Consider the following 19534-nt stretch of genomic DNA (forward strand, 5'->3'; position numbering starts at 1 on the left):
AGAAAGCTTTTGACAGCCTTGACTGGAATGCTCTCTTTTAAATCCTGAAGGTAGTAGGGGTAAAATACAGGGAGCAAGAGGCTATTTACACCATGTGGAAGTTATAACAGTTGAGGGAACAGAGGAAAGCAGTCATTGAGTGAGTGAGGCAGGGTTGTAGGCCTATCACTAATGTTATTCAATGAGTACATTGAGCAAGAAGAAAAGGAAACCTAAGAAATATTTGGAGTAGGCATTAAAGTTCAAGGAGAAGAAATAAAAATTCTGAGGTCTGTCAATGACAGTGTAATTCCCTCAGAGGCAGCAAAGGCCTTGGAAGTGCAGTTGAAAATTATGGACAGTGTCTTGAGAGGAGTATATAAGATAAACATCAACTAAAGCAAAACAAGGATAATTGGATATAGTTTAATTAAACCAAGTTATGCTATGGGAATTAAATTAGGAAATGACACACTTGAAACAGTAGACGAGTTTTGTTATTTGGGCAGCAAAATAACTTAGGATGACTGGAGTAGAGCGGACATAAAATTTAGACTGGCAATGGCAAGTAAGGCGTTTCTGAAGAAGAGAAATTATGTTAACATTGAGTATCAATTTAAGCTTTAGGAAATCATTTCTGAAGCTATTGTTATCAGTGTACCTAGTGTAATATCCCTTTTTATTCGGTGAATTATTCTGATACAATTCTACCCTTGAATGACGTTTACCAATTTTCTATCTTCATACTCACAGAATCCATGCGAAAAGTAGTTCATACAATAGCTATGCCATGAGCGCATAAGTATTCTTTGTAGTTCTCTCTCTGGTGGTTGTTAGAAAAAAAAGAAAGGGAGCTTCTGCGATTGTCTTCATGCCGATTAGCCAGAGCTTGGTTTGGAAGAACTGTAATCTGATTATTGAGATTTATCACAGAAGATAACTGAGACGAACTGTACGATTAAAAAGGAAATATATATATAGATTGCTCCTTCATACAAAGGTGTGTATTTGACAATTGAGAATTAATGATATTTATCGATATATTACGTAATTGTTAATCAGAAGGGACTTCCGAAAGACTGGATACGAACCTGCATTTAATAATCCAAGAGCTCCATTACTTCTTCGGAAGGTTAAACTTCATCAAAGCCAAATATCCGCTTGATCTGAGGTTTCCCGACTGATTATACAACGCTCCCAAAATTACGAGGCATTTCATTTGTACAGATTAGCAGACTGCCACAAAGCACGAGGCTGCAGAGAAGAAGAATCATCGCCTGATTTCATTCTAACAAGTAAAATTTCAGAATCATTTTGAGTGACTGAGCTATGACTGTGTTTCCTATCATGAATGATTGATTGCTCGAACGAATTGAGGGGTACAGAACTACATAGATCGGAGGAAAAATTACAGTGGCGACAGTGTGACAGGACTCTCTTGGATTGTTATATAATATATGTATTTTTTGTTTCATGAAAACCAACGAGAACGAGAGGTAACTAATCTGAAGAGAGATTCAGTGCCCATAGTAAAGATTGCTGATACCAAGAAACGATTTCAACTATTGGACAACACCGAGACTACAGAACAAGGCCAGAGAAATCTAATTTTTTTATCCTGTAGTTAAAATAGTTTGAAATCAATGTAGAAAGAACTTTTTTTTCTAGATAGTAGTTAGATTGTAGAACTGTATATTGTGTGATTTTCGTATCTGGACATTGAACTTTATACCATCTGTGAAGTAATTTGAAAGTTAAGTGTGTCTACGACAGTAAATTTGAAACTGTATTTAGTGATTAGAATCTGATATTGACAGTTATTTAATGGTATTGACTAGAGCAGCATTTAAAATGTCATTGAATCAGCAACGAGAAGTGCAACAGCTTTCAGCTGTTTGCGAAGAAGCAGAGGCCACGGATAGCAATTGTGAGACTGTTGTGGCTAGCGGTAGCAATATAAATAATCCCGCTTGTTCAGAAAACATTCATACAACAGCTGATCAGAGGGTTGTTGACACATTAGTTGTTGTTATGCAACAGTTGTCTCTATTAGACGAAGGCCAAGCGGAGGTAAAACGAGACTTATCTGTTATACAGATTGAACTCCAAAATCAATTAGCCGAAAATGAAACAGAATTACAAAATCAGTTAAGAGCAACCTTTACCGAATTAGATCAGAGATTAAATACCCAGACACAGGAAATAAAACAACAGGCAGAAAGGACCGAACAGAATCTTATTGCTCAAATTGAGCAGGTCCACCAACAATGCCAAGAAAACAATAGTAAATTAACAGCGGAACTAACCGAATATGTATCTGTCAAAATTGACACAATACAAAAACAAGTAGAACTGTTTCCTCAAGTAATACAAGCTCAACAGGACATCCGTAGCTATGATACCAGAAGTTATAGAATCCCAAGATAATCTAAAGAAGCAATTTGACGAAGTGAAGGAAAAACAGGAGACAGTGGAACATAGAATGAATGTACTTGCGGGAAAGTTTTCAGAAATGACATTAGAGCGGCAAAATTTTCCTTCGGAAACCATAGAAGAAACTGTGAAAGTAGCTTTACAGTCAATTTCAGAGAGTTCCGAGGAGAATTTTTTCAACAAAGGGTTAAAGGAAGTTTGAGAACAACTTGGCGAAGAATTCTCGCGTTGGAAAGAAAATATCGAAAGATCACTAAATCTCTCGCAGGAGGATTTATAAACACCGAGAAGTAGGAAACAAAACTCTCAATCTGCGTGTGACATTCCGTCCACGTCAAGATCCGATGTAGACAGAACTCGAACGTCACAAGTTAGATTCGATACAACAGAGAGCCACAGGGAAAAGTACGAACAGGATGATTTTTGGAATCGTAGTACCGTTGAGGAAAAGATGATTAAACAGAGACAATTTCAAATCTTTAACTCTGACAAAAAGAATGTTCATCCTGTAGTCTTTATTCAAAGTTTCAGAGGTCTATTTCCACGATCTTGGACAGAATGGCAAAAGATTAGTTTTGTATCTGGATATATACAAGGATCAGGAGCACTGTGGGCATCCGAACAAACATCTTCTTGTAAATGTTACAAAGAATTTGAGCAGGCTTTTCTAGCAAAATATTGGTCTGCTGGAATACAAGAAAGACTCAGGCAGGAAGTATTATATCCTGAGCCTCTCTCATTTTCTAGAGGATCTCTAAAGAGATATTTTGAGAAATACATTAAGAAATCTTAGTATTGGGATGTACCAATTCCTTTGCCAGATATACTTGGAATACTCAAGTCCAGACTAACCACCAGTATAAGGAATCAGCTGTTATATATAAATGATAAGGATATAGACTCATTTATGACTACGCTTGATCATATTGATATAATTGAGAAGGACAATAAAAGGGCAAGAGAAATGTCATAACAAAGAAGAGCAATAGAAGCGAATGCGAGCTGCAACGCGAATGGGAATGGCAGTAATGGTAGCAGTAACAATAATCATAACCTACTACACTCTCCGAGGAGACTTAGAAATGGACAAAATGCAAACAATAATTATTACCATAATGGAAACTTTAGTAATGGTGCAGCGAGGGGCTATTTTAGGAACAATAGGAATTTTAATCGATACAATCCAATGTATGACAACACAAGACAGTTCTACCAACACCAGCAGAACAACAACAATAATTACATGAATCAAGCAAGACAATATAGACCGAATTCACCACAACAACCGATAATCACTGAAGTAGCTGAAGAGACAAATACCAATCGGACCAACAATCAGTCAAACTAAACATGACCGCATCGTGCCCTGGAGGAGCGGTCAGGGGATCTGTTAGGGGCGAAACAGTAAAATTACAATTATTAAGATATAATGATGGTGAGCTGTTGACTGAAGAGTTAACAAAGGATTTAATAACGTGTCATAATGACAGATCAAGTGTTCCGGTATCTGAAGTATTTGTTGAAATAGAGGAAGTTCCAACGAATGTGATATTGGACACCGCCGCTTCCGCCAATGTCATCTCAGGCGCTCTTTTTAGGAGAATTATTAGGAAGAAGAAGGTACAAATTTTGCCGGTACAGAACTGCAAAATCATCGGAGCTGTTGGAGCACGCTCTCCCAATGTCAAAATACAAACACAATTAGAGACGAAAATGGGAAATGTAGCAATAAAATGCACGTTCCTTGTAGTGGAGAAGTTATTAGTGGACTGTATTCTTGGTATTGGGAGTATGCAGGAGTACGATTGTCAGATCGATTTTTTGGAAGGAATAGTTAAATTTAGATTAAATGGAGAAGAGATAGCACTGGATTTAAATAGAAAGGAAACGGTGCATGAGAAATATTGTCGCGGTGCCATAATTCAATTAATTGACACTACAAACGGTCGTTGGAAGGAACTTTCAAAGGATTTGATACAACAGGAGGACTTTAACCAAACAACAATGATAAAAGCTAGTGAATCAAATCAGCTTACCGGAGAACAAAGGCAGCAGCTTCATTATTTGTTAGAGGCATATGAAGAGATTTTTGATGAGAAACCAGGAATTATTAAAGGGTATATTTGTCACCTACAAGTGAAGCCACATCAGACTTACTGTTACACGCACTATCCGATCCCCTGGCATTTAAAACAATCCGTTCAAAGGGAGATAAATAGAATGTTAGAATGGAACTTGATTGAGCCATCAACTAATCCATATTGTTCTCCGCTCTTAGTCGTTCCAAAACCTGGAGGCAACGTAAGATTAGTTTTGGATGTGAGAGAGATTAATAAAATAATAGTACCTGTAAGAACTCATCCGGAAAATATAGATGAATTAATTCAAAATTTCCAGGATGTTTCGTACTTAACTAGTGTTGATTTGAGAAGTTCGTACTGGCAGGTCCAAATGGATGAAGAATCTAGGAAATATACCGCATTTGTCTATGCTGGGAGAAGTTACCAATTTAGAGTTGTCCAGTTCGGACTTAATATTAGTGCCGGAATATTTATTTCAGCGTTGGATTATGTTCTTGGACCAGAATTGCGTAGTCGTATAACTGTGTTTGTTGACGACTTATTAATAGCCACGAAAACATGGGAAGAGCATTTGCATATTTTGGAAAGGATTTTGCTGTTTTCAAGAAAACTGGAATTACAGTAAACTTACAAAAGTCTCATTTTGCTTTACCACAAATTAAGTTCTTAGGACATATGATAGATCCGAAAGGTATCCTGCCTACTGAGAAGAAGATAAGTGCAATTCGAAATTTTCCATCACCACGGAATAAAAGACAGCTGAAGGGATTTATAGGTATGGCATCGTTCTTCCGTCGTTTCATAAAGACTCAAGCCATGAATTCTGAGGCATTAAACCGGCTTCTACGGAAGGATGTGCCATGGCAATGGACTGAAGAATGTGAACTAGCTTTTCGAGACATTAAAGACCAACTCGATAACACATTCTTATTATATCACCCTGATATGAATTGTGAGTTCTGTCTGTCCACGGATTCATCGGATGTTGGATTAGGTGCTTGTCTCTTCCAAATAAGGAAAATAAAAGGGGTACCAACATTCTGTCCGATAGCATTTGCTAGTCGAATGTTATCGCCCTGTGAAAGAGCCTATACGACCACAGAACTTGAAGCACTTGCGGTTATCTGGGAATTCAAGAAATTTAACTATTATTTATATGGTTTGAAAACGATTGTTTATTGTGACCATCAATCACTAAACTTTTTGCAAACATGTAAATTATTACATCCTAGACTAGCACGTTGGACAATGACACTACAACAGTACCAATTTAAAATTATTCATGTGTCTGGCAAAGAAAATATTATTGCGGATGCACTGTCAAGATCCCCAGAAGGTTTAATGCTGGAAATAGAATCAGTAAATACTTCGAATTTTCCAGTATTACTGTTGCAGGACAATATCTACAAGACTTATTATGTACATCTTTGTAGAGATATGGGAAATTTACAACGAAAAGACCCTCGATGGAAGAAGATATTTCAGCTAAAGGAACAACAAAATTCAAGGGCTAGTTTAGATCATTATAAATTAGTAAATGGAGTATTATTCTTCAGATGTGGGAAGGACAACAATCCACGGTGGTGTGTATGTATCCCAAAGGAATATGAGGAAAAATTAATTTGGTTTACCCACTTATCATGGGGACATTTTGGTGTAATTAAATGTGCCAATGAAATAGGAGCATACTGTTATTTTCTGAATATTCGGAGAAAAGTACACAAAACAATACAAAACTGTTTACTCTGTCAAAAGGCAAAACCGAATAATAGAGGTAGTAAGCATATTCTGCATTCAATTATTCCACGAGAGCCAAGGGTGTTAATTTCGTGTGATATCTGCGGCCCTCTCCCATGATCAATAGGAGGAGTCAAATTCATTGTTGGATTCTTTGACGTGTTTACGAAATATGTAAAACTATATCCATTAAAGTGTGCTACTGCCAGAGCTGTTGTAGTGAGATTGGTGCGTGACTATCTTCCACATGTAGGTTTACCGAAATCCATAATTACAGATAATGCCAGAATTTTTACTGGATTTAAATGGAAGCAAACATTAACACAACTTGGTATTCAACAAATTTTGACATCATGTTACCATCCACAAGGTAGTCCAATAGAACGAGTTTTCCGAGAATTAAACCGATTTATGCGTACATACTGTCACACTAAACAAACATCATGGGCTGATTATTTGTCAGAATTTCAAGAAATATTTAATAATCTGACACATACCTCAACTAACTTTACTCCAACAGAGCTTATGTTTAGTCAGATTGAAAAGAACTTCTGGATAAACCATCTGCCAAAGTATGAAGACCAGAATTTAAAATGGGAGGAAAAGATTCGACTCCCACTTGTCAATTTAACTAAAAAGGCAATACAACGGAAACTGACATATGATAAATGGATTCCCCGGATTCAGACGTTTCATCTTGGAGAAAAGGTTTTATTGAGGCGACACATCCATTCCTCGAAACTGATGAAGAATATAAAGAAATGGAATCTTATTTATACCGGACCATATGTTATTGTAAATATACCAAATCCTGGATCATACTTGTTGGCATATCCTGAATCGAAAAGAATAAAGGGATTATTCCCGCATAATGATATTAAGAAATTTTTTGAAGGATCGTAGATCTGTGATACCAAATATGGAGAAGAATTTAGAGTGAAATTTGACTATGAGTCGAATGTGTATATAAATATCAAGAAGTTTATGTTGTCTAGAGGATAAGAGACAGTGAGATTACTCCTGTGATAGGTTAAGAGACAGTGAGATTGCTCCTGTGATAGGTTAAGAGACAGTGAGATTACTCCTGTGATAGGTTAAGAGACAGTGAGATTACTCCTGTGATAGGTTAAGAGACAGTGAGACTACTCTTGTGATAGTTCAGCACAAAAATTTTAAGTAGGTAGAAGAATTTGTTAATTACTAGTGTTTGTAACTGTGGACTATGAGCAGAAGCCACAGTGATATACAATGAAAGTGCATCTACATTTCCTCAAGACACGGCACTTATGTGAGAATTGCGTGTGAAACTTGAACAGTGTGGGATATGTAGGTAAATACACTGTGTGTATGATGTGCGCTGTTCATGCAATATAACAAATGAACTGTGAAATGAAGCAACAGTCGATAATGTCACTGTTGCAAACAATTAAAGAAACTCTCTGGTTGCGTGAGAGAAAATTATTATAATTTTTAGATTTTTTCATTATGCCTTCTTTACCAGGAGAATTAATTTAATAATTTTAATTAACATTTTAAGAATAGCAGTTTGTGTGTTTCATATTATGGACATAATTGTTGAAATATATTTCCGTAAATGTTCATGAGAGGATGAAGAAGATTCTGCGAGTGGATGATTTGTTAAATGAACATACGTCATCATTAATGACATTTATTTGCAAGTGGATCTATAAATCAATTAATTATAAGAGTAATGAAAATTTTTCAAATTATTCCTTTTGTGGAGTCAGTGTCATATGCCTATGTTTAAAATTTTTCATCAGGTGTAAACTTACATTTTATCCATAATTTCGTAATTGAAAGCAAACGGACAGATTCAATGCTCTACTTCCACCTGCACTATAACAAAACAAAGATTAGATTTTTTTTTAAAAAATAAAATAAAATAAATAATAATAATAATAACTGAGAGGAATACATTCGATATGAGCTGCAACAAAATTTAAATGCCCACAGTGTATTTGGCAATATTTTGGACAATCAGCAGTTGTAACTGGTATTGAGGACTACAAAAAAAAAATTCGCAATTGTCAGGAATGATGGATGTTCCAGTCTAGTACAGATGGAAGAATATAAGAATCCACTCCAATTTTGAGTTCAACGATGAAATATGGACTTCGTTGCCGTAATCCACTCTCTTCCAGGGATTTACTCAGTCAGAAGCTTTTCTCATTCCACTTTAAACCTGTTTCATGTTCACGTCCCTGACCATCTGTTCCAGAGATCATCTTCCTGTTTCTACGGCACATTACCAGCTTCTATCCTGTACCATAAGCCATCGCCTGTCCTCCGTGCCGCCTCCACCAAACGCTGTACGTCGCCTACCCGGTGTCCGTACCCAGTGTTCCTGTTCCATCGACTTCACAATGAGATCGCCGGCTATGTCGTCGAAAGAAGAATTTCGAAAATTTTTTTTGAGCAATATTGTAAATTTTTTTTTTGGCTATGAGGCACTTTACCTTCGATCTAATCTATGGAGCTTCTATATATTTCAAAATTACTGGATTTAGGCTTCCCTATCTTCTTTAATACCTGAGCTGGGGTCTAGTCTTCCGGGTTTTCCAAGGTTTCCCTCTGAAGGCCAGTTCCCAAATGAGCAGACCTTTTTCGTAATTACACCAATCTACATCTTCCCTGGTTGTGTACTCGGGATGCAGGTATACACTGGTACATGTAAAAGCTACAGCTTAGGTATTCTCGTAACTTATTGTCTTAACATGTTACCCATACACTCTATAGTAAAATTCTACTAATTCAAAATATTCCTCTTTTGAATAAACAACCCAACAAATTTTTTCTGTTATCTCGCTAAGTGTATTATCATTAACTTTGCTCACTGCGAGGGGCAATTGTAATATCTCTTTATATTTGATGAATTATTCTGATACAATTCTACCCTTGAATGACGTTTACCAATTTTCTATCTTCATACTCACAGAATCCATGCGAAAAGTAGTTCATACAATAGCTATGCCATGAGCGCATAAGTATTCTTTGTAGTACTCTCTCTGGTGGTTGTTAGAAAAAAAAGAAAGGGAACTTCCGGCGTTGTCTTCGTGCCGATTAGCCTGAGCTTAGTTTGGAAGAACTGTAATCTGATTATTGAGATTTATCACAGAAGATAACTGATATGAACAGTACGATTAAAAAGGAAATATATATATAGATTGCTCCTTCATTCAAAGGTGTGTATTTGACAATTGAGAATTAATGATATTTATCGATATATTGCGTAACTGTTAATCAGAAGGGACTTCCGAAAGACTGGATACGAACCTTCATTTAATAATCCAAGAGCTTCATTACTTCTTCGGAAGGTTAAACTTCATCTAAGCCAAATATCCGCTTGATCTGAGGTTTCCCGACTGATTATACAACGCTCCCAAAATTAAGAGGCATTTTATTTGTACAGATTAACAGACTGCCGCAAAGCACGAGGCTGCAGAGAAGAAGAATCATCGCCTGATTTCATTCTAACAAGTAAAATTTCAGAATCATTTTGAGTGACTGAGCTATGACTGTGTTTCCTATCATGAATGATTGATTGCTCGAACGAATTGAGAGCTACAGAATTACGTAGATAGGAGGAAACATTACAGTAGCCATGTTCGGAAGATAGAGTTCACACATGAAGAGACTAGAAGCCTCTGAAATGGGGTGCTATAGAAGAATGTTGAAAATTTAATGCCTTGATTGTGTAACTAATGAGGAGGTACTAAATACAGTTGGGGGGCACAACCTGACTAGAAGAAGGAATCGGTTGATAGGAGACATTCTGAGATACCAGGTGATCACCAATTCTGTACTGGAGGGAAGTGGGGGTGGGAGGGAAGGGGGCTGTAAAAATCATAGAGGGAGACCAAGACATGAACAGAGTAAGCAGATTCAGTAGGATGTACGTTGCAGTAGTTACTCTGAGATGGAGAGTCTTGCACAGGCTAGAGTAGCATGGAGAGCTGCATCAAACCAGTCTCTGGACTGAAGGCCACAACAACAGCAATAAAAAATAATAATAATAAATAACAAAATATATGTTCACATTTTGTGCATGTCCAGGTGTGCAACGGGAACATGTGGTGATAAACACTGGAACCAATCCTTATATCGTTCAGTGTAATAGCATCGGTGCTCTTTTTACACACTCGTGATCTACAGCCTTAACTAAGACAGGTAGTGCAAAGCTGATCTTCACTAATTTTCTCTTTTAGTTCCAGGTGAGAACATAGGAAGGCAGGTTGTGGTGTCGACACTGCATTATCTGTGGCTAACATTATCCCAGGCTGAAGTTATCGCTGAATTGTTACTCGACATTTTATTAAAAAGATTTGTGAATATAAGTCCTATATGTCCCCCATGAACCATGGACCTTGCCGTTGGTGGGGAGGCTTGCGTGCCTCAGCGATACAGATAGCCGTACCGTAGGTACAACCACAACGGAGGGGTATCTGTTGAGAGGCCAGACAAACGTGTGGTTCCTGAAGAGGGGCAGCAGCCTTTTCAGTAGTTGCAAGGGCAACAGTCTGGATGATTGACTGATCTGGCCTTGTAACAATAACCAAAACGGCCTTGCTGTGCTGGTACTGCGAACGGCTGAAAGCAAGGGGAAACTACGGCCGTAATTTTTCCCGAGGGCATGCAGCTTTACTGTATGATTAAATGATGATGGCGTCCTCTTGGGTAAAATATTCCGGAGGTAAAATAGTCCCCCATTCGGATCTCCGGGCGGGGACTACTCAAGAGGATGTCGTTATCAGGAGAAAGAAAACTGGCGTTCTACGGATCGGAGCGTGGAATGTCAGGTCCCTTAATCGGGCAGGTAGGTTAGAAAATTTGAAAAGGGAAATGGATAGGTTAAAGTTAGACATAGTGGGAATTAGTGAAGTTCGCTGGCGGGAGGAACAAGACTTCTGGTCAGGTGACTACAGGGTTATAAACACAAAGTCAAATAGGGGTAATTCAGGAGTAGGTTTAATAATGAATAGGAAAATAGCAACGCGGGTGAGCTACTACAAACAGCTTAGTGAACGCATTATTGTGGCCAAGATAGATACGAAGCCCACACCTACTACAGTTGTACAAGTTTATATGCCAACTAGCTCTGCAGATGACGAAGAAATTGAAGAAATGTATGATGAAATAAAAGAAATTATTCAGATAGTGAAGGGAGACGAAAATTTAATAGTCATGGGTGACTGGAATTCGAGTGTAGGAAAAGGGAGAGAAGGAAACGTAGTAGGTGAATATGGATTGGGGCTAAGAAATGAAAGAGGAAGCCGCCTGGTAGAATTTTGCACAGAGCACAACTTAATCATAGCTAACACTTGGTTTAAGAATCATGATAGAAGGTTGTATACATGGAAGAACCCTGGAGATACTAAAAGGTATCAGATAGATTATATAATGGTAAGACAGAGATTTAGGAACCAGGTTTTAAATTGTAAGACATTTCCAGGGGCAGATGTAGACTCTGACCACAATCTATTGGTTATGACCTGTAGATTAAAACTGAAGAAACTGCAAAAAGGTGGGAATTTAAGGAGATGGGACCTGGATAAACTGAAAGAACCAGAGGTTGTACAGAGTTTCAGGGAGAGCATAAGGGAACAATTGACAGGAATGGGGGAAAGAAATACAGTAGAAGAAGAATGGGTAGCTTTGAGGGATGAAGTAGTGAAGGCAGCAGAGGATAAAGTAGGTAAAAAGACGAGGGCTAGTAGAAATCCTTGGGTAACAGAAGAAATATTGAGTTTAATTGATGAAAGGAGAAAATATAAAAATGCAGTAAATGAAGCAGGCAAAAAGGAATACAAACGTCTCAAAAATGAGATTGACAGGAAGTGCAAAATGGCTAAGCAGGGATGGCTAGAGGACAAATGTAAGGATGTAGAGGCTTATCTCACTAGGGGTAAGATAGATACTGCCTACAGGAAAATTAAAGAGACCTTTGGAGATAAGAGAACCACTTCTATGAACATCAAGAGCTCAGATGGAAACCCAGTTCTAAGCAAAGAAGGGAAAGCAGAAAGGTGGAAGGAGTATATAGAGGGTCTATACAAGGGCGATGTACTTGAGGACAATATTATGGAAATGGAAGAGGATGTAGATGAAGATCAAATGGGAGATACTATACTGCGTGAAGAGTTTGACAGAGCACTGAAAGACCTGAGTCGAAACAAGGCCCCCGGAGTAGACAACATTTCATTGGAACTACTGACGGCCTTGGGAGAGCCAGTCCTGACAAAACTCTACCATCTGGTGAGCAAGATGTATGAAACAGGCGAAATACCCTCAGACTTCAAGAAGAATATAATAATTCCAATCCCAAAGAAAGCAGGTGTTGACAGATGTGAGAATTACCGAACAATCAGTTTAATAAGCCACAGCTGCAAAATACTAACACGAATTCTTTACAGACGAATGGAAAAACTGGTAGAAGCCGACCTCGGGGAAGATCAGTTTGGATTCCGTAGAAATACTGGAACACGTGAGGCAATACTGACCTTACGACTTATCTTAGAAGAAAGATTAAGGAAAGGCAAACCTACGTTTCTAGCATTTGTAGACTTAGAGAAAGCTTTTGACAATGTTGACTGGAATACTCTCTTTCAAATTCTAAAGGTGGCAGGGGTAAAATACAGGGAGCGAAAGGCTATTTACAATTTGTACAGAAACCAGATGGCAGTTATAAGAGTCGAGGGACACGAAAGGGAAGCAGTGGTTGGGAAGGGAGTAAGACAGGGTTGTAGCCTCTCCCCGATGTTATTCAATCTGTATATTGAGCAAGCAGTGAAGGAAACAAAAGAAAAATTCGGAGTAGGTATTAAAATCCATGGAGAAGAAATAAAAACTTTGAGGTTCGCCGATGACATTGTAATTCTGTCAGAGACAGCAAAGGACTTGGAAGAGCAGTTGAACGGAATGGATGGTGTCTTGAAAGGAGGATATAAGATGAACATCAACAAAAGCAAAACGAGGATAATGGAATGTAGTCGAAGTAAGTCGGGTGATGTTGAGGGTATTAGATTAGGAAATGAGACACTTAAAGTAGTAAAGGAGTTTTGCTATTTGGGGAGCAAAATAACCGATGATGCTCGAAGTAGAGAGGATATAAAATGTAGACTGGCAATGGGAAGGAAAGCGTTTCTGAAGAAGAGAAATTTGTTAACATCGAGTATAGATTTAAGTGTCAGGAAGTCTTTTCTGAAAGTATTTGTATGGAGTGTAGCCATGTATGGAAGTGAAACATGGACGATAAATAGTTTGGACAAGAAGAGAATAGAAGCTTTCGAAATGTGGTGCTACAGAAGAATGCTGAAGATTAGATGGGTAGATCACATAACTAATGAGGAGGTACTGAATCGGATTGGGGAGAAGAGGAGTTTGTGGCACAACTTGACCAGAAGAAGGGATCGGTTGGTAGGACATGTTCTGAGGCATCAAGGGATCACCAATTTAGTATTGGAGGGCAGCGTGGAGGGTAAAAATCGTAGGGGGAGACCAAGAGATGCATACACTAAGCAGATTCAGAAGGATGTAGGTTGCAGTAGGTACTGGGAGATGAAGAAGCTTGCACAGGATAGAGTAGCATGGAGAGCTGCATCAAACCAGTCTCAGGACTGAAGACCACAACAACAACAACATGCTATGGAAGGTAGAAAGTTTACAAGATGTGGCAGTAGCTGCTCCATGCCTCCTCTGGTGACTTTTGGCACCCACTGTCCACAACCTCCTCACTGCCCCACTACTACTGCAGGCCGACACCACCGTGGGCAGTGAAGCTCTTGACACTGTGCTTCCAGGTGATCAGCTGAGTTGTGAAATACACGTTCCTGTATGATATTTCAACAACAGACACAGTCGTCACCTTTGGGAGCTGCTAGCTGGGTCAATATGTGTCCTTGATGCCTGGCTTACAACTGGACCGAAGCACTGTCTACGTCGCAGAGTTATTCGTAGCTGACACTGATTCCTAGTGCCAGTTACACACTGTGATCCTCTTTTGTTTCTCAGAGACCGCACTGATATTCCGTGAAATGCAAATGCCTTCAGTGTTTACCACCCCTGGTGGTCAAGGTGCCCAGCCTTATTTAAACTGCTATCTCCATCCCAGTTTACTACACTTTTTGGACTTCTTTGTATTGCTACAATCCTTAATTACAGTGTCCCAGAAACTTTGTGTTTACATGAGGACACTGGCCTTACAGCATTTCATCTCGAGATTATATCAGATGCAGCGCTCAGTGACAGCTGATTTGCTGAGCTGTTTTAGTTGGGTGTGTCTGTGAACCTGTCCTCAACTGTTCTACTAGTCTGCCCCATGTATGATATGCTACATACACTTGACATTCTGAGAAGCACATCGTCTTTAACATTGCAAGCCACATTGCTTATCTTTGTTGACACGAGTGAAATACTGCAGATGCCATTTTCCATACAGCCCTACTGATTTCAGTAGATATTGAGTAATTATTTGTATGTATCCCCCCCCTATCTCAGGAGTTCATTACAAAGCCCAATCAATCCGACTAACCTCTATTTCAGTACACTTCTTTTAGGTGATATAATTCTGCAGCAGTGCTCTCATGATCTGACACTACACGAGGAAGGCTTCGCTGCAATGCCCATAGTTGGTAATCATGGCACAGTACAATGAGCCTACACTTATGTAGTTCTGGAGTACATCGGATAGTGATTCAGCTGGAACTAATGTATAAAGTAATATATCTTTTATTATTATTGTATTTTGTAACACTAGCAAAGTGTATTTCCTTAGTTTTAATTTATTGATTTATTTTGATGTTTGGGGACCCATGTTTCTTATGTCAGGTTTAATTATTTTCCTTTATATTTTGTATTTTGAGTTTCCAGGATGAAATATTGATATGTGAAAAATTATGTTCCCACTTATCAATTATCAGCAGAAAATTTTGGTCTTAACAATATTTAAAACTGTTAAAACCCCATTTTAAATTTATTGCATCTGACACTAATTGATTATTCAAGCTTAACAAAACTTCAATTACTATTTGATTAAAGTATTATACACATTCCATTTGTGAACCAATACCGATATGAGTGATACTCTACAATCTATTTTGTATCTTTGGTTTATGTTTCTCTAGCTGGAGGTAGTTGGCAGTGAGCTGTGGAGAAAGGAAAAAAATGGCTCTGAGCACTATGGGACTTAACTGCTTAGGTCATCAGTCCCCTAGAACTTAGAACTACTTAAACCTAACTAACCTAAGGACAGCACACACATCCATGACCGAGGCAGGATTCGAACCTGCGACTGTAGCAGTCGCGCGGTTCCGGACTGCGCGCCTAGAACCGCTAGACCACCGCAGCCGGCGGAGAAAGGAACCCGTTTTGTAACTGTGTTGATGATCAGGCATGTGGAGGCAAAACTGCAACTTCTCTCCATTGCACCTATGTGAAACACATTGTTTATGTGTCAACAAATCTCAAAAACTGAATTTTTTTTTAAGAATTTCATTTTATACCTGATTAGATAATTCTGAGAACATGACAGAAATGCATTGTTGACTATTTTATTGGATGAATGAATTGTGCTAGTATACTGAGACCAAGAAGGAGAAGGATATATTGTTCTGAACGTTTTCAAGATCAAGATACCCTTTTGGTAAAATCATACCCCATTTTTTTTCCAGACAGCAAGCAAGAACAACAAGTACAACAATGTACTTAAGATGAGTGTTATTCTTAACTATTTATTGTTCACTATGTTAATTAAATATTTCTAGCACCTGAGCCCTGCAATTTCTTTTAGTCAACTCTACATATCATGTCCACAGACAGACGTGTGACTTTTTACTGCAACAGTTATTCAAACATATTTTAATCATACAGCAGGAAACGGTGGCTTTAGAACACCCACTACATACCGGCTAGCAAAATATCTGGAACACCAAGAGAATGTGTATTTCAGAAAAAATTGTCATCTCAGTAAAACAAACATGTGAAGCAGTGCAGCAGGAGCTAGGAGTCAAACTCAGCTATAAATAGTGGTGTGACACAAATTTTAACATCATTCTTTACAAAAAGATATTTCCAAGTCAAAAACAAAGTCATATTCTATGAGAACATGGAAACATGTCTTTCAGCACCCATGTAAGGAACTATAATCTGGGAACTTCCATCCATTACTCAACAAAATAGACCAATTAGTACAAAATAAGTCATTAGGTGGAATCCTTGGGAATCTCTGTGCACCCCCCCCCCCCCCCTTCCCTTCCAAATTGGGGCATCTTTACATGCTCACTGTGCACTCAGAACTGTGAGGAGCGATGTGACGCGCGATCGACAGGTGTATTACAGACACTGTCCTACAGATCTGTGCAAAACTTCATCAGGGTTTCACAGTGGTTTCCTTTTTTGCAATTGATTGGACCTTACTTTCTGAATAGCCCTCGTATGACTTCCTTAAAAAAAAAAAGGTAAATCCAGTGTGGAACGTAACAACATTATGAAAAAGATAATTGCAGTCTCTGGCTACTGAGACCTGACTTGGTTTGTGGCCTCATCAGACAGAGACTGCTGTCATCCATGAGTGAGCCCCATTTGCATGTCTGTGTGTGGGGGGGGGGGGGACACGCCCAATGAGGGCTTGTTGGCCAAACACTCATTTTCTGGTGCCTGTCTGCAACTCAGTATATCTGCTATATGGTGAGTAGCAACTATCCTTTTCACAATACTGTTACTAAGAAATGAGATTTATGAAGAAGAATCTAGACCCCAAAACAGGTTCTATGTGCTATTAAAAATTACATATCAATAAGCAAAGTTTTTCCTCTGTAGCATGGAACCCGTGAGGTGTGGAACTAACAACTTATGATCCAAACCTTCCCCCAAAGGGATCAAAGAATGTGTGCCTTCAAGATTATAAACTAAATATTTTAATGTCATGCAGGTGATAGCAAAGGTGATATAATGTGTGAAAAAAGGGAAAAAAATTGAATTTTGTGAGAGTCCAGGCAGCAGGTACACTTAACAATACATCTCACGTCAACTGAAGAAGATGACTGCGTCAGTCGTTGAAGTATCGTGTGGAATAATGGAACTGACAACTCTGCTGAGCACCCAAAAGTACAGTGTTAATTTATGACGCTGCGGAAATGTTTGAGGAGATGCTGCGGCCGACCTGGGGTCCTGAGTGGGCGGCGGCGGTGTGGCCGTAACGTTGAAGTCGCAGCCGTCCGTCCTGGTGGGCAGCCTTACTGCGTCCGGCCGGGGGACGCCGAAGCCGACCCACATGGAGAAGGCGAGCCCCGTGGCCAGGCCCGTTATGGCTCCCTGCAACACCGTCACGTAGCAGTAGGCGTACAGTGGGAAGAGGGGATGAAAAATAGTCAAAAGGGTCTGCAGGGATCTGAGGAAAGTTCACGTCGCTCTTTCAGTTGACGGTGAGCAGAAAGAACTGAAGGATGAGAAAGCCTCGTGGGCATCTGTAGATATTTATGCAATCTGGGCAAGACTAATACTGCCATTTCTGATACCAAAGTATTTGGGGAATTCGTGTCAATTGTTAAGAAAAGTAACGAGGAAAAATGTCACTGATTACTACCCTTAAAAGTGAAGCAACGGGAAACGAACTTAACCATCCAGTGGGTTCACCATTTTTCGTAACACAAGCCGGCATACGGTATACTTTGTACACTTGTAAAGAGTAGTGGTCTTTATGATACCGAGATTAAGATGTGTGAGCAAAATCATTGTTTAATCTTAGTTTGATTACACAACCGTAAAATAAACTTACATACCCTTGTTAAAGCATTGCTTAACTAAACTATAATGAAATAAACTTTCATTACGTCGCTCTGTTGCCACGGATAGGTGTTACTTCTCGGTAATGACCCACGGTATACAGCTGCATCGGACCCCAACCAACCAATTATTTGATTACTAATTAACTCGTAGGGAACAGCTTCATTAGGGGGTTTTGCTGCTAGCTCACCATCTGTGTCACTTTCGTGCGTGGCCCATGAATTTTTTTTGTTTCCTAACTTGCTGTTTATTTTATGTTACTGCTAATCACTTGGACATATGTCAATCACCAATCCAGCTGAAGCAAAAACGAAGGAATTGGTATAGCCCCACAACTGTGAAACAACAATGGAATAGTGCAAAACAGTGTCATTTGTGTTGGCGGACTTTTTACTGATTGCTGCCGCTTAATGATGTCGGCAAAGATACGGACATTCTATTGTTCACAAAGCTGACCATCAACTGAGCTGTGTGTTAATAAATGTGAAGAGAAACGAACACATTGTTCCACAGTGTTGGGATATCATTTAATAACAGTGCACCACATTCAACTATCAAGCAGCAGAAGGTGCAGATGTTTATGTGCAAGTTCGGTAAGCTAAAACTGTTATATGACATATACTGAGCTGTTACAATTCTCGCAATGTCTGTCTCAGTTTCACGGATGGCTGCAGTCAGGTCAGTAAGTTGACCTTAACACTGGAATAGCAGTCTTGCATTGCTAAAACTGGTGTCTCATGTGTCAATTCCTTTACAGATACAAAGCAAACTGGTGCATTGGTTAGCACGCTGGACTCCTACCTGGGAGGGCCACAGTTCAAATCTGTGTCTGGTCATCCACGTTTAGGTTTTCCATGATTTCTCAAAATCAATCCAGCCAAACTCCAGGATGATGCCTTTGGAAGGGCATGGCCAATTTTTTTCCAAATCCTTGAACATCCTGAGCTTCTGCTCCGTCTCTATTGATCTCAATGTCGACTGGATTAAATACTAATTTTTCCTTCCTTCCTTTCTTTCTTTCTTCCTTCCCTTCACACATGTATTGCATATTCTCAGGACCCTCCCAAGTCCTGGTTTTTCAGAACTTTTGCTACAACTGGTTTCGAGATTTCATTTTATAATCATTCTTAGTATTATCTTCGGACAGGTGATATGAAAGCCTACACAAGCTATCATCCATTTTTTAACTGAGTGCTATCAGGTTCCCTCCTTTTATAATACCTTTTATCTTTCATTTATTCACACTTAAGGATCTATCAGAGTACTGCTCATCCTAATTGACAATTATTTTATAGACAGATCTAAAGCAAAAGGGGTAATCATTGCAGTTGGCACTATGGCACTATTATTTCGTTTCTCAGGGAACAGAGATGGATAGATTGGGGAATGTTAGAAGGAGGGGTAGCTCACCTGCACACCAGAATGAAAAGGAGCCACTGATTGTGACAATGAGGGCAGAGAGGATGAAGGAGGGAAAGGGAAACTTTTCTGAAAAAGAGAAATAC

At 39.0% G+C, this 19534-nt stretch overlaps 1 protein-coding gene across 1 annotated transcript in view; it reads right to left on the reverse strand.

Annotated features, from left to right (window-relative positions):
- The window catches only part of LOC126213500 (putative sodium-dependent multivitamin transporter), a 616831-nt gene that overhangs the window by 15929 nt on the left and 581368 nt on the right, over positions 1-19534 (reverse strand). Inside the window, exons 5-6 of the mRNA XM_049941337.1 lie at positions 17407-17558; positions 15489-15674 (exon numbers count right to left, since the gene is read on the reverse strand). Coding sequence (XP_049797294.1) covers positions 15489-15674; positions 17407-17558 — 338 coding nt within the window. The remainder of the gene's footprint in view (positions 1-15488; positions 15675-17406; positions 17559-19534) is intronic.

The sequence above is a fragment of the Schistocerca nitens genome, chromosome 11, assembly GCF_023898315.1.
Source record: "Schistocerca nitens isolate TAMUIC-IGC-003100 chromosome 11, iqSchNite1.1, whole genome shotgun sequence".
Lineage (NCBI taxonomy): Eukaryota > Metazoa > Arthropoda > Insecta > Orthoptera > Acrididae > Schistocerca > Schistocerca nitens.